At 41.9% G+C, this 16,398-nt stretch overlaps 1 protein-coding gene across 3 annotated transcripts in view; it reads left to right on the forward strand.

Moving 5' to 3' along the window:
• Positions 1-16,398, forward strand: part of NSD2 (nuclear receptor binding SET domain protein 2) — a 154,706-nt gene that overhangs the window by 122,700 nt on the left and 15,608 nt on the right. For all 3 annotated transcript variants that reach the window (XM_084845023.1, XM_084845025.1, XM_084845024.1), the window contains 6 exons: positions 7,331-7,510; positions 9,826-9,982; positions 10,224-10,429; positions 12,709-12,812; positions 15,380-15,649; positions 16,247-16,363. In XM_084845023.1, coding sequence (XP_084701149.1) covers positions 7,331-7,510; positions 9,826-9,982; positions 10,224-10,429; positions 12,709-12,812; positions 15,380-15,649; positions 16,247-16,363 — 1,034 coding nt within the window. The remainder of the gene's footprint in view (positions 1-7,330; positions 7,511-9,825; positions 9,983-10,223; positions 10,430-12,708; positions 12,813-15,379; positions 15,650-16,246; positions 16,364-16,398) is intronic.

Consider the following 16,398-nt stretch of genomic DNA (forward strand, 5'->3'; position numbering starts at 1 on the left):
CCCTTTTTGAAGATAGGGACAATATTAGCCCTCCTCCAGTCATCTGGCACTTCCCCCATCCTCCATAATTTCTCAAAGAGAATAGACAGTGGTTCTGAGAGTTCTTCTGCCAGTTCCTTTATTACTTTAGAATGCAGTTCATCTGGCTCTGGAGATTTTAACTCCTTCAAAGTAATTAGTTGTTCTTTGACCATAGGCCTATCGATCTCAATCTGCAATCCTGCCCCTTCAGCCTGTACTTCACCTTTGCCAGGGGGGTCGTAGATCCTCTTTCGGGAGAAGACTGAGCCAAAGTAGGAATTGAGCACTTCTGCCTTTTCTTTGTCATCTGTTATCATTTTGCCATCCTCATTGAATAGGTGAACCACCATTTCTTTCCTCAGTCTTTTACTATGCATGTATCTGCCTTTCTGTTGCTTTTAGCATCCTTCGCTAACCTCAGCTCATTCTCAGCTTTAGCCTTCCTGATGCCATCCCTGCAATTCTGTGCTACCTGCCTGTACTCTTCCTTTGTAGCTTGGCCTTCTTTCTACTTCCTGTATGTTTCCTTTTTTGTTTTCAGGTCATTTCCAAGCTTTTTGTGAAGCCACATTGGCTTCTTCTGTTGTCTTCCACCTTTTTTTTCTTGCTGGAATTGTTTGTAATTGTGCCTTGAGAATTTCCTTTTTTAAAAAACTCCCACCCATCTTGGACTCCTTTTCTCATTAGCGTTGCTTGCCATGGGACCTTACTTAGCATTGTTCTGAATTTATTAAAATTGGCCTTCCTAAAATCTAGGGTATGCGTTTGGCTACATTCAGCTTTTGCTTCCTTTGGAACCAAGAACTCAAGTATAACATGGTCACTTTCCCCCAGAGTTCCCGTAACTGCTACTTTATCCACTAAGTCATCTCTGTTGGTTAGGATCAAGTCAGGGATAGCCGATCCTCTAGTTCCTTCCTCCACTTTCTGTAGGAGGAAGTCATCAGCAACACAAGTCAGGAATCTCTTGGAGGGGCCATGTTTTGCAGAATGCATTTCCCAACAGATATCAGGGAAATTGAAGTCCCCATTACTACAACATCATGCTTCCTTGAAACACTGGCATTTTGCTTTTGAAAAGTTTCATCCTCGTCTTCTCCATGATTGGGTCGTCGGTAATAGACTCTGACCACCATGTTCCTTTTATTCTTTGTTCCATTTATTTTAACCCAGATGTTCTCAGTGGGGCTACCAAGCTCATCCTCCTGTTTTTCTGTGCAGAGTTATGTATTTTTAATGTATAGTGCGACTCCACCTCACTTTCTGTTCCTTCTGTTCTTTTTGAACAAGTTATATCCTTCAGTTGCTGTCATGGGAGTCATCCTACCAAGTTGCAGTTACACTTATCAAATCATATTTTCCCTCCTTTATTAAAAGTTCAAGTTCGTTCTGTTTGTTTCCCATACTCTGGGCATTAGTATATAGACATCAAAGACCATGTGCTTTATAGTCTGGCTTTCTTCCTACATATTTTGAAGACTATTTTTGGGTGCTATTAGAGCTGTTCTCTCTGTTGCGGTGTTAAGACGCTGAACTGCAGACCGGAAGGTCGGCAGGACAGCAGTACGAGACCCGAGTGCTGCGTGACGGAGTGAGCTCCCGTCTTCAGTCCTAGCTCCTGCCAACCTAGCAGTTTGAAAGCAAGAAATTGCAAGTAGATAAATAGGTACCGCCTTGGCGGGAAAGGTAACAGCATTCCATGCACCTCGGTGTTTAGTCATGCCGGCCACATGAACACGGAAGCATCTTCGGACAGCGCTGGCTCTTCGGCTTAGAAACAGGGTTGAACACCGCACCCTAGAGTCGGACACGACTGGTTGGGGACACCTTTACCTTTTTTACCTTTACCCCAACCTTTACGTCTCCCTCCCCCATAGGATTCAGTTTAAAGCCCTCCTGATGAAGTTCTTCATACTGTGGCCAAACACATTCTTCCCAGCCCTTGTGAGGTGCAACCCAGCCCTTGGCAGCAGTCCATCTTCCAGGAAGTATAGCCCATGGTCCCAGAATTCAAATCCCTCACGTCAGCACTGCCTTCGTACTCAGTCATTCACCCGGAGTATTTTTCTTTCCCTGTTTATCCCTCTTCTAAACTATCCGGGCCCCAAAGTTCTTGAATTTCCTTCCCAAAGCTTCAAAGTCTGACGTGATTTCTTCGTAGCTCTGCTTGGCGGTATCATTTGTTCCCACATGGATGAGAAGAAAGGGATACCTGTCAGTGGGCTTTATGAGTATAGGCAACCCTTCAGTCACGTCTCTAATCCGTCCTTCTGGGAGACAGCATACCTAGTGAGTCCATGGGTCTTCGCGACATACTTGGGTTTCGATCCCATGCAGCAAGGAGTCTCCCACTACTACTACTCTTCTTTTTGTTGTAGGCCTTGGCTTCATCGCCTCTGCTTGACTGACCTTCAGCCTCCTGCTCGCTCTCATGCAGGTTCCCCTGTAATTCTTCCTCTGCAGGCTGTCCTCCAGTCTCATCCTCAAGTACCTGGAAATGGTTCCCTAGCTCCACTGCTTCCACTGGTGCAGAGTGGCTTCTAGTTCTTCTGCTCCTGACTGTCACCCTTTTCCAAGGAGTATCCTTTACTTCATTTTTCCTCGCCTCAGCATTCTCCTCTGCTGCCTCAGCTTGCTGTTGCTCTTCTAGCTCCTATACTTCACTTTGCTGCTGTAGTTGCACCATTCTGTCTAAGAACTCTTCATCTTCTCTTATTCCCTTGAGGGTCGCCATTCTCCATTCCTCTTACTTTTTCTTCCAACAGTGTAATCAACTTGCACTTATTGCATATGTAGGCCATGTTGACCTCAGACAAGAAAACAAACATTACACGTGCCTTGCAGGTCACCATCACTGGAGAGTCTTTTCCTTCGATATTCTCTATTCCCCTTTTGTTTCTAGCTTTCTGATTGTACTGGAATGGCCTGTGCTTTGTCCTCTATTCGCTGGAGGTTAACAACAGAGTCCCACTGGTATAGAGGTGTGTGTTACAAGAAAAAGAAATTTTAAAAAAATTGTTATGGACCTCCCCCTTGACCTCCCCTGCCAAACTCCTGTTTGCTTGCTCTGATTGCTCACTCTCTGGGAGCTTGCTTGCTTGCTTGTATAGCCCTGGGGCAGCTTCCTCTGCTCTGCTCAGTTAGGAGTCAGGAAACAGAATGAAACTCCCTGCCCACACAGCTGCTGAGAGTAATCAGGCCATGCCCCTTCAGTCCCAGTGCTCAGGACAGTTCTCACTTTCCTAGTTCTCACTTTCTCTAATTCTCATAAGAATAGCTCTGCTGGATCAAACAGAAGGCTTATTGAGTACAGCATCCTGTTTCCCATAGTGGCCAGCCAGATGCCTCTGGGAAACCACAAGCAGGACATAAGGGCAATAATTTTCTGCCACTGCCTCATTTGTTCTCTAGCAACTGGCATTCAAAGGCATATTGTGTCTGAATCTGGAGGTAACATACAGCTACCTTGACTAGTAGCCATTGATAGCCCTATCCTCCTTGAATGTGTCCAGCTCCCTTTTAAAGCCACCTAAGTTAGTGTTGATCACAGATAAAACATGGCACTTAGAAACCATATGTTGATAGTTCGTTGTGAGGGTGACAAAGGAGAAAATGAGTGAAGAGGAGGTCATAAAACGGGTGAGGTGAGAGTGAAATTAATGCACAACTTTTACACTTTAATGTGGAATGTTATTTATTTCATCTGGACATATTTGACTATGGTTTGCATATGTGATGCTCATATCTGACAGAAGTTCAGTGGGGGGAAAGTCTTGTACTAGTTGTAAAGCCAAAACCAACTCAGTTTGTACTTTGCAAGGCAATACAAAATCAAGCATTTCCTACCTTTAATGAGGCAGGAACAAGAACAGATGTTTCTGTAAGCAGGCCATAAACCGTCAATTCTTAAAAATTAAATATCCAGTTATTTATAGCATACTGCAGCATTCCCCAACTGTGTGCCCTCCAGATGTTTTAGACTATAACTCATAGCATTTATGACCATTGGCCATGCTAGCCAGGGCTGCTGGGAGTTGTATTGCCCCTGCAATAGGCTTCGAACTCTTAATTTAGAGGTGCCAAAATAGCGATAATTCAGATCCAGGTTTACTTACAAGGAGATAGTTATTTATTGAGTACAATCAGCACACAGGCCTACCCAATGGTTGGATCAGACAGCTTCTCTGAACCCAGCGCCATGGGGTAAAATGGGTTTTATAACATACATGTTAGCAGTGAGGCAGCATGACAGCAGCAAGCATTAATTACCATTCATCTACCACTTTCCCATCATAGACTAGCAGTGCTTGTAGGGAAGGAAAACAACCGGGAACTTTCTCAGCCCAGCCACCTGCAGCTTTAAGACAAACAAACTTCACTTCCCAGGCCCATCCTGACAAGACCCTCTAGCTTGTTAGTATGGAATGCGCTGAGGCTGCTACTGTCAACCTTTGGCTCATCCTGGTAAATCAAGAGACCTCTTAGGGAAAACAGCAGCCAACTGACCAAAGTCAGAGAGCATCTAAGCCCCTCAAAAACTACTAATAGGTTGGTTCAGGCCTGGAGCCCTACAGGAGTTGAAGTCCAAAACATCTGGAAGACACCAGGTTTGGGAAGGCTATCATCACTTTATAACATACTGTTTACAGATCTTATCAAAATCTACCATAAATATAAATACAAAATTACAATTTTAAATATGCAGATACCACATACATATACACAAATGCAAATGTATAATATATAAACACATTTTTTAAAATTTAAAACGTTCATAACCTGCCTTTTCAGGGTAAACTCTTCCAAGGCCAACAAAACATAAAATCACACAACATAATAAAACAGTGATGAGATCAAGATTAACAATTAAAACCAGATACCACCAAACATGTCATGGTATATGATTCCTAACCTAATTATAGGCCAAGGTAAACAGGTGAGTCTTACTCACTTGAAAGCCTGTAATGATGGTGCCTGGCAGACATCAGTTGGAACAGAGTTTCAAAAGTGGGGTGGGGGGGTCTACCAAGAAGACCCTATCACTTGTCTTCACCAGCCTAACTGATCCTTCAGATAACCTGGAACCAACAATGTAAGGCTTTAAAGGCCTATACCAACACTTTAAATTGGAACTAGACAGCCTGTTGTTGAAGTATTTTGGTGCTCTAGGCAAGGTGGTATTTTGGCACCCCAAAGGCAAACACACCACTACCCTCTTCTTTCCACCACCAGCAACTTGCCACCACCCTCCTCATTTTCTCTCCCCTGCCAGCCACTGCCACCCCCCTCTTCTCTTTTTCCCTTTCCTTGGCAGCACAGCATTGCTGATGCCTCCCTCCCTCTCTGTGCCTTGTTTCAAGGGATTTTCCTCAAAATGAGGCATTCTAGGGGAGGTGGACTTGGATATTGCCTGTGCCACAGCATCACAGGCAAACTTCAAAGAGCCTCCATTTGGGCCAGGTAGGCTCTCTTAAGAACTGCACTGACTGTTTTTCTGCTGTGGCATTTGTCACAACAGGGAAGGAGCCAGTGGGGCTTTCTTGAGAACTCTCTCACCTGATACCTAGCTTTGAGTGGTTCTTGGAACAAGACATCAAGCGGGTGATGCTCTGGAGAGCTGTGCCACAGCACGAGAGCGAGTGGCACAGGTCTGGAGCACTAGGCAGGCCGATGCCTCACTCTGAGAACCCCTCAGAGCTAGGCATTGGCCTGGAGTAGCAGGGTGCGTGGCCACCCCTGTCAGCAGCAGACGGGCGTGCAGCTGCAGCCCTCCCAGCACCAGGGTTTGTTTTCTGTCTTGCCTGATGAAGAGTTCTGGAGAACTTGAAAGCCTGCACAGTTCTTTGTGACATTTCACTTGGCCTAATAAAAGCATTACGCTAATACAGATTTAAGCTTTTTTTTCTTTTGTTACAATCTAGTTGCCACATGACCACCTAACACCTACCAGAACTGCAGCAGCCACATTTTGCACCAGTCAGAGTTACCAAACAATCTTTAAAGACAGTCCACGTAGAATGCATTATAGTAATCTAGCCGTGTGCATAAATATAAATAAAATAATTTCATACATGTCTTACCACAGAGAGAAGCACTTACTGGTATTTATCAATATCTAGACTATACCTAGGTTTCACAAATTTTCCTATTGTCTGCTAGCCATCTCTCAGCTTTCTCCCAAATCTTCATCAACCATTCCTTTAACTGATGGCAATAACAACATCTCTATTTCTGTGCCACCAAAATTTTTGCAGCTTTTAACAAATTCCACACTAATTCTCTCTTTTCAGAATAAATACAACTATCTAAGGGCGCAATTCTATGCATGTCTAGATAGAAAAAAGTTCTAAAACTTCCAGCATCCCAGCTCAGAGTTGTGGGACTTTTTTTCTGTCTAAATATGCAAAGGATTGTGCCCTAAATATTCTAACCACATTTAAAAAGTCTTGATGGACCATTGGTGATATCTTGTAGATCACTTCCATCAATTACTGGACAGAAGGATCACAAATGTTGATTAAAATCTTTTAAGTTGCTTCAATACACATTCTTTTTCTCACATTAAAATCAACAAGCCTGGAATGGTATAGTTTGGATTTAAAGCTGCTTTCTTTCTCTTGACTCCTAGGTGTCCTCTCAGTTTTGTATGGATATCTATTTAATTTACTCTGTAATGTAACATAAGACTACTGATAGCAAGAATTGCTTAGTTCTTCAAAATTATTCCATTATGCATTCCCTTCTTGTTATTTGAAGTCTCTTGGGCATTTGTATTAATTCAGTTAACTGAGAAATTTGTAAGATTAGCATTGTAATTTGATATTTGTTTGCTATACAGTACAAAAGTATGGCTTTAATATGCAGCCATTGCCACACCATTTTTGCCACGCTGTTTTTGATCAGAGTGTTTCTGCTAAGGAATACTTGTGCATTGGGTCGTGTCTCACCTACAGTACATTATAGTCTGATCCTTAGTACTTATTGATGATAGAGCAAGCCTTAGGATAGGACATACAAATCAAAGTGGCAGAGCAACATCACTAGCCACAGAGTTGTTCAGCTTTTGCAGGTATATGTGGTATTGTTAATGGTGTGGCTAGGAAGGGATGAGGTGGAAGCAAAAGTGGGGTACCTATTATGGCTCTTTCAGTAAAAATCAGTGTAAATTAGGTTGAATAGTTCTATGTGTAGTGTTAAAATGCAGTGTGCCTGCATTGTAAGATTGTACAGTGCAATACTTTTTAAAATTTCCAACCTTTTTGGTCAATATTCTTAAAAGATGATGCACATGTATCTTTGTTTGTGCTAGGCAAGATGGTGCGATGTATTCGCTGTCCTGTTGCTTATCATGCTGGTGATGGTTGTGTTGCCGCAGGGTGTGCAGTGATCACTTCCAGCAGCATTGTTTGTACCAATCACTTCACTGCCACTAAAGGGAAGAGCCATCATGCACATGTCAATGTAAGCTGGTGTTTTGTGTGCTCAAAAGGTAAATGTAAAGCCTTTTAATTTCTTACTATAAAAATAACTGGCACTTCAGTTTCATGTTCTTTATTATGTCAGAGCCCTTACTTTGGTAAAAAGAGCCTCGTGTGGCGCAGAGTGGTAGGCGGCAGTATTGCAACCGAAACTCTCCCCACGACCTGAGTTCGATCCCAGCGGAAGCCAGGTCTCGGGTAGCTGGCTCGGGTCGACTCAGCCTTCCAGCCTTCCGAGGTCGGTAAAATGAGTACCCACCTTGCTGGGGGAAAGGTAGTCACGACTGGGGAAGGCAATGGCAAACCACCCCGCTACAGTCTGCCATGAAAACGCCAGTGCAAGCAGGCGTCCCTCTAGGGGTCAGTATTGACCCGGTGCTTGCACAGGAGGAACCTTTCCTTTCCTTACTTTGGTAAGTTGTTCTCTTTTTTTGCCTTAAAATTCTTCTATTATGTTGAAAAGCCTTTTTTTCTTATTCCAAAATGTGTGTGTGTTGCAACGGTAGGTGGAGAATAGTACATTTAGAACTGAAGAGCTTTCATATCCAAAAGCATGGGTGTGCACAGCATTTATAAAAAGATAAGCAACAAGGTATCTTAATTGGTGGTAAACCAAATAGGTTTATCATGAAACCTATCTTTGTTCTTTCTTCTGAAAGAATTTTAGTCATGAAAAATAAAATAATAGTTGCAGGTTTGTTAATACAGAAACTGCTACACCGGTATCTTACCCATATCATATTAACTTCAGAACATGCTTCAAAGCTACTTTCAGTGTGCTCAACAAGATTCTTAAATTTGTATTGTCCTCGCAAAGAAGAGGGAAACAACATTCACCTATAAGTCTGATTAGGTGGGGGTGATATTGTCCTCTCTCCCCAGCTCTCCTGCTGCTGTTGCTGCTTCACCCAGGTCTGCAGCAGTGGCCATATGGGAAATACTCCCTCCTAATGGGCTACTAGGTTTATCTTCAGCAGCCAGATATTTTCTGTGAACAACAGTGGAAACAAAGAGAGGTCCTGCAGAGCAGATACCTAGTATGTTTTCTGCCTTGGGTTCTGCTAAAAAGCCTCATTTTTCTAATTTAATCTCTACAAAATTTATCCTCACCTACACCATCTACCCAGGTTAAGACATAGGCCAAACCTACATGTGGGATTTCAGCCTTACAGCACAAGCAGCTGTACGTGGAGCCAGGCCCACAGATGCCCTTCTGGATTGAGTCCCACATGGGCAAAAGAGCACTACATTTCCAGTTAGTGTTGATCTGTTTAGAGAGAGACACACAGGCAGATCATTGCACATAGCCCACTGCAGTAAACTAGGGATGAACGAAAGTCACTTACCTTTTCGCAGCTTGGCTTTGCGGTGGGGGGGAGGCGCTTCACTTCTTCCCACGAAGTTCAGGCGAGGGGGGGAGACGTCCCGCCTCGTCCAGCCGAAATTCAGGCCGGGGGGGAGGCGTCCCGCCTCGCCCGGCCGAAATTCAGGCTGGGGAGAAGCGCCCCGTCTCCCCGGTCGTGAAACAAAGTGTAAAAAAACCCCGTGATAGGCTACATAACGATTAACGTAGCCTATCACAGCTAGATTTCCAAAGTCAGCTGTGATAGGCTACGTAAATCGTTACATAGCCTATCACGGGTGACTTTGGGGAGGGGGGAAGCGCCGTAGTCTACATAAATCTTTACGTAGACTACCGGGACCAAACAAGGAACGCAAATGGCGGCGCCCATAGGGCGCCGCCATTTGCATACACACTTTTTTTTTTTTCAAAGTCACCCATGATAGGCTACGTAACGATTTACATAGCCTATCACGGCTGACTTTGGAAATCTAGCCGTGATAGGCTACGTTAATCGTTACGTAGCCTATCACAGGGTTTTGGGGGTTTTTTTACACTTTGTAATGGCGGCGGCGGCGGCTGGTCGGAAGACCAGCTGCCGCCCCCGACAAAACGCCGACGAACCACCGCCAGGACCCGCCACCGGGAGGGACATTCGCCAAAGGTAAGTCCCATCCCGGGGTGGGGGGGGCGGAGAATTTCACCGCCGATTTCGGGGGGCCGAATGCGTTGGCGCTCGGCCCCCCGAAGATTCGGGGAGAAATTCTCCACCATCTCTACAGTAAACAAGGATCTATAGCCCAGGACTCCCTTTCCTCTCCCAACAGATGACTGCTCAGCAAGGGCATTTGCAGTATTCCTTTCCCACAACCTGCTGCTGCACCAATGATTTGGGGTTTAGTGTTTAGCATTTTTAATGTGTTAGATAAAACTCTAGTTTTCCTTTGTATTTAGATATGGACTATTTTACTTCTTTCTTTGCAGGTGGAAGCCTTTTATGTTGTGAGTCTTGTCCTGCAGCATTTCACCCAGATTGTTTAAACATTGAAATGCCAGATGGAAGCTGGTATTGCAACGACTGTAAAGCGGGAAAGAAAATTCATTTTCAGGATATTATTTGGGTGAAACTGGGAAATTACAGGTTTGGACTTCTAAAAATAAAATAAATATTTGAGGAGGATATTATTATTCACCTTTGTTTCCTACCCTGCCCTTGTGGAGGGCCTGGGGAACTGGTTCATACAGATATAAGTATACACACACACACACACACACAGATGTATCTATGACGGAACTGAGTTAAGCAACTATTATTAATTTGTCTGTGAGAGAACAGGGTTCTCAAGTTCTTCCTTCTTCTTTTGGGGGTATTTCTGTGTTAGGTGGTGGCCTGCAGAAGTCTGCCATCCAAAAAATGTTCCCCCAAATATCCAGAAAATGAAGCATGAGATTGGAGAGTTTCCAGTGTTTTTCTTTGGCTCTAAAGATTATTATTGGACACATCAGGCTCGTGTGTTTCCCTATATGGAAGGAGACCGGGGAAGTCGATACCAAGGAATTAAAGGAATTGGAAAAGTCTTTAAAAATGGTACAAATATTTAATCATTAAGCTCAAAGCACAGTAATACTATATGGTACTATTATGTTTAAAATGCTTCAGCTTAGAACTATAGGGTTCAGATGCACTGAGATAACTTCAGTGAGCTTGAACTTGAATATTTTATGTATGCTTCTATTTCTTCTAAGAAGTTCTCACATATTCCTGTACTCTTTAATTTGCATTTCACTCAAAGAGGTTAGTTCTGTACCATTTCCTTGTTTCCTTGTTCCACTTTAGTTCTCGTTCAAGACAATGAAGGGTTGATTTTGCACTCCTGAACTGTATCAGTTTCAGCTGAGATGGAAAAATTAAAATGCTATTCGGTTTACAATGCTAATTTACAAAATGAGGTTGCACGATGTTGATGATTCTAATTTTCACTGCACCCAGTATAAGACTAGGCTGATGACAAGGGGCAGAATCCAAAGGGCACTTAAGCCTCCACCAATTTTCTCATACCCCACCAATTCCCATCCGCAAACGACACCCATTGCTTGTGGAACGAAGATTTAGCGCTTCCGAGGTAACCCAAAACAAGCAAAGATGCTCATTTCTGGAACAGGGCAGCTCGGCTGAGCTCACATAAGGGAGCTCCACTGTCCCAATCAAGGAACTAGCATTTCTGCTCGTTTCAGGGCTTCCTCTGGGAAGTGCTAAATCTCTTTTGCACAAGCGGTGGGTAACAGTGCAACAGAATTGGCAGTACCCACTGCTGGCGCAAGAGAATCGGTGGGGGCTTAAGTGCCCCATTGGATTCTGCCCAAGGCATCAACAAAAGAGACCGAACAAGCCTCGAACAGTGATAATGTACGTTTACTGAAAGTGAATGCTGAGTGAGGAGAGAGCAGGGACAGAAAGGGTCACTCACCCCAGCAAATTTAACCAGGTAGGATTTCAAGAGGGGCACTGTATTAGTTGCAGTAAAAACAATCCTATGGCACCTTAAAGACTAATAGGATTCATTCTGCTTACCCCTTCACTATGTCCATTGCTTCCCGCCCACTGTAAGTATTCTGGAGCTCAGAGACACTGTAAGATAGTGTTTCTTGAAGGAGAAGAGTTTCAAACCTCCAACTATAGCTCATTATCTCTGCTATATAGGCAGTTCGGGGTCTTGGGTGGTATTGAGGATTGTATATATTTATTACATTTCTTAACTGTCTTTTACCCGAACTAGTCATCAAGGCATGTTTAGCAACAACAGAACCCATAAGTACAGCAATTAAAACCAACTATTCAGAATATATGATCAGCCATGATAAAATGGTAGTTAGGAAGCCTCCTCATAGCACTTAAAAATAAATAGATTCTATACAAGCAGGCCAAAAATAGTATGATGGTCAAAGGTCTCTCCCTCTCCTTTGTCAGTTGTTTGAGTATTCAGGACATTAAATTCTCTCTCCACCTTTCTGGAACTTGTCTGACCTCAGTTTCTCATAACAATGGCTGTTCCCCTCTCTTCAAGGCTTCATGTAACTGAGTGCCCAGGGTTTCCAACTGAACCCAAACTGAAAAGCTGTACCAAACCTTGATTTTTGTAAGAACAGAACCTGGACCATTATCTCAAAATCTCTGTTGAACGCAAAGTGTAGCAAGAACCAAAATAAATTGATCAAGTTAACTGTCTCAGAATAAGTTTGTGGCTTTTTAAAAGCTAATGTGATGGTATAGTCACTGTGAGGATCAGAAACACATAAAATCAGTATCTGGAAGGATCTGGAGTTTGCCCAAATTTCTGTACTCTGGCCTTTCCAAAGGGTGGGAAACAGTAGGTAAAGGCCAGATGCTTTAAGGCTGCAATCCATTGTAAAAGTCCATGAAGATGAACAGCCTGATAGAGGAAGCAGGAGAGAAAGAAAAGCGTACATCTCTTTTACTGGCTTTCTGGGAACCCACACCCATTCTCTGTATTTTATACACTGCATAAGAAAAATTATATTTCAAAGTGCATAAAGAACATTGCTTTTATCCACTTCCTAAAGTCCATAAAACAAGTTATCTCTAATTTGAAGTTTGGCCTGCAGCTGAGAACAATACACTGATTTCAACTGTAAATAGAATATGAATGATGCAGCGCCGAGTTAAACAATAAAGGTAAAAATCTCAAAGCGCTACCCACAAATCTCACTCCCTACAGGGGCAGTTGTGTGTGTACATACAAGCCTTGGTGCAGACAGTGCCTGATGGATTATATTTAGAAGCTGGGGTATGGTCACGCGGATGAAATATTTGTTCCTATGATTTATATCAGTAGTTTCTTTTTAAAGCTTTACAAGATGCTGAAGCACGTTTTCGAGAAATAAAGTTTCAGCGGGAAGCCAAAGAAACTCAAGAAAATGAACGCAAGCCACCCCCTTACAAACATATCAAGGTAAGATGGTTGAGGTCATGTGCTGTTCTTGTCCCTTCTTCCACCCTGATCAGTTATGCAGGGTGAGGTTCTTGTATACAGCCCATTCCTGTGTACAAGGATCTCTGGATAGGGACCCAATTGATGCCCCTTGGCACAGGTGGAGGAACAATTCTCAAGCCCCACTGGTCACTGTTGGCCTAAATGTGATACTTTGAAGGACCTTACATAATTCATAAGACTGAATAACCAGAATATAGAGAAGGAACTTTAATTATCGCTTCCTTCTAGTTTAGTAGACTTAAGTCCAGATCTTTACAGGCAGTTTATCAACATTCATTTGTTAACTAAAATATGTCAGAATGTTAACATAGATAAGGCACAAAAAAACTCCTAGAGGATTTTGTTATACTTCAGAAGTTGAAGAATAACAATGCTGAGAAAATCCAAATTTATAGGGGAATAAATTGTGTTGGAAATAAAATAGCTGTATAGTTATAATATTGAATGTAGGTAGGCTCTAAAATAAAATGGAGTATTTGACTTTCCCTTTAGTACATGTTAAAGAGAACAAAATATTTGTTTATGAAAGACCTGCTTCCTCAAAATGCTTATCAGTAAGGATAGGTTTTGGAAATTTGTATCTGGAACATAAACACATAATTTATACAGATAGAAACCATTGGAAGGTGGTTAAAATTACTCTGTGAGGACAGACTGCAATTGTGAAAGGCATCTTATGGAATATGTTCTTCACTATCTATGGAGCTAATATGACAGTATTAGTGAATAATATATAGATCTATTTGTAATTAAAAAACATACATGAACAGAGGAAGAGCAAAGGGAAATAGAGATATATGATTCTATAAAGGAGTGTTTTCTATCCTATTATAATTTTTGAAGAACCAGTAATGTTAATTCTGTAGTGTAATAGATGTATCTAGGGTAATGGAATTTTTAAATATAGTTACTATTACATTATATTTGTATCCTGCTGTTCTTCCGAGGATTCAGGAGTTACCTCTTTTTAATTTTGCAGCAACCTTGTGAGGTAAGATAGTAAAAGATAGTAATAGGCTTCAAATCAAATGGTGACTTTCACGTCTTCAGTTGGGGATTTTAACCTATGTCTTCCCAGTCCAAGTCCAACACTTTTCCCATTACTCCGCACTGGCTCTTTGTAAGCATTTATATATGTGCCTGGGAAGTTTTAATTAGTTTTATGTTTAAGGTATTTCTCTTTCAAAAAGTAGGCATTCACATTGATTTGCTACCTGTCAAAAGAAAATTGAATTTTTTGAATTTCTGGATGGATGGCTGATATGGAAGTCACTGGTAACACTTCCGCATGGCAACAGCTGTAACTTGGCTAGTTCTATTTGCATGGAAAATCCCCATGCTACTGCCAGCTGCTGCCGAGAATATGCTGGGATAATGTGGGGACTCTCTCTACACAATCAAGTCTATTCACATTGTGAGATGCTGTCTCAGTTTAGACCTGCCATATTGAACTGCCACAACACAGAAACCTTTCTGGAGGCCACAGCATAATGGTCCTGGTGGAATAAAGACAACTTCCAGACACACAGGAGATACTCTTGTTAGAAGTGTGTGGATATCCATGAACAAACATCCTGCAGATCAGTAGTATTTGACTCAGGGTTGATTTGATTTAAATCACTTATCTGAAGGACTCAATCTTAATTATTTAAATCACAGCTTACATCACTAGTGACAAAGATTCTATTTAATCATTTTTAGTAGTATTGTTTAATATAACCTTAATATATATTCAGAGATGTAGGTTTCATTAAAGGTAGGTACACAGTGGGAGGATACATGCAGCGGAAGTTTCCTCAGAAGTCAGGACTTCATGGACATTACCTGTTCACTTTTGGTTTCACTTTCTATTCCCCTTCCCTATCCCTTGCATTTATATCCAGTCTCCTCCTTGTTCAGATCTACTCCATCTCCCCAGATTCTCTATTCATTGACCTTCTCCGTCTTTGCACTTAGAGAGAGGCAAGGCCCAGAAAGAGAGAGAGAGAGAACAAACCTGTACACTACCTGCAGTGCAGAATGGGACTGATCAGGTTATCTCCCATCTCCATAAACTGCTGTTAACATATTCATAGAATATAATTAGTATTCATGATGATATCTTTGACCTGGACTCTTTTTTTTTTACTAATTGTTTTAAGAAAATTTCAAAATAGGATTTCAATTAAAAAAAAATCTGAATTTAAAATTTTAACTTTAAAAATGTTATCATTGATTTTTATTAACCCTGATTTGACTTGGTTAGAGTGTGAGACCTGATGACTATTAGTGTCCACAGAGCACAGCAATCTTACAGTGATTTCAGATATGGGGGGCATCCTGAATTGCAAGATTTAAGTGCTAGGGAATAAGTTTTCTTGATAATCAGCTGGGGAGTAGGAGATGGGTTTGTGGGAAACACAAATGAGTGTGAAATATTGGGGGAGGGAAATGAATTTTGGGAGTTATGTGAGTTTGAATTGGAAAATGGTTTGCTGTTTTGAGGAAGAATACCCAGTAACTGCTTCAAATCTTTTATTATTCAGGTAAATAAGCCCTTTGGAAAAGTTCAGATTTACACTGCTGACATTTCTGAAATTCCCAAATGCAACTGCAAACCCTCTGATGAAAACCCCTGTGGTTTTGATTCCGAGTGTCTAAATCGGATGTTAATGTATGAATGTCATCCACAAGTGTGTCCAGCTGGAGAGCGCTGCCAAAACCAATGCTTTACCAAACGCCAGTACCCTGAGACAAAGATCATCAAGACTGATGGCAAGGGATGGGGCTTAGTTGCAAAGAGGGACATTAAAAAGGTATGCATTAAGAGAGCTGGATCAGTTCATGGAAGATTTCTTGTGATGCCTCACTCTTTGTTTGGAAGAGGTCCCAAGTTCCTGTGTATTTACATACATAGTATTTGGGATTTCTGTTTAGCTTCCTGTAGGACATCAAAAGCTGCCACATTCGACAGCATTCTGGCATGGCATTATGAGCCAATAAATATATTTTGGGAAGGTTTGATAGATTGATTTTTTTGTGCTTGTAGGCCCTGGACGAGTTTTGTTTCCTGGCTTAGCCTGCTTACTTGACTCATCTGGAGCTGTTCACTATGCACTAGGCAAGCTGTGGTTAGAATTGTATAGATTAAACAGTAGGAAGAGACGGGTAGACTGTTGGCTGGTCTTGCATTCGTTAGTCTCCTCTTACAGAATAGAACTGGACTAGATGGCCGTTAGTCTTTAATTCAACGAAATGTACTAAAAAAATGACCAGATGGGTGATAACAGCACATATAACAAATATTCAGAACCTGCAGGAAATTTTTCTTTTGTCCATGCTAACCAAGTGTCAGCAGAACTTACCCCTGGAAGATTTTTGTAATTTAATAGCAATACTTTTCTTTTCTTCAGGGTGAGTTTGTGAATGAATATGTTGGTGAGTTAATTGATGAAGAGGAATGTATGGCAAGAATCAAATATGCTCATGAAAATGACATCACACACTTTTATATGCTTACTATTGATAAGGTACAGTATTTTACAGTGTCTTTATTCCGTATTTG

Source organism: Heloderma suspectum, chromosome 3, assembly GCF_057233095.1.
Source record: "Heloderma suspectum isolate Gila_16-S chromosome 3, 16-S_ref, whole genome shotgun sequence".
Taxonomy (NCBI): domain Eukaryota; kingdom Metazoa; phylum Chordata; class Lepidosauria; order Squamata; family Helodermatidae; genus Heloderma; species Heloderma suspectum.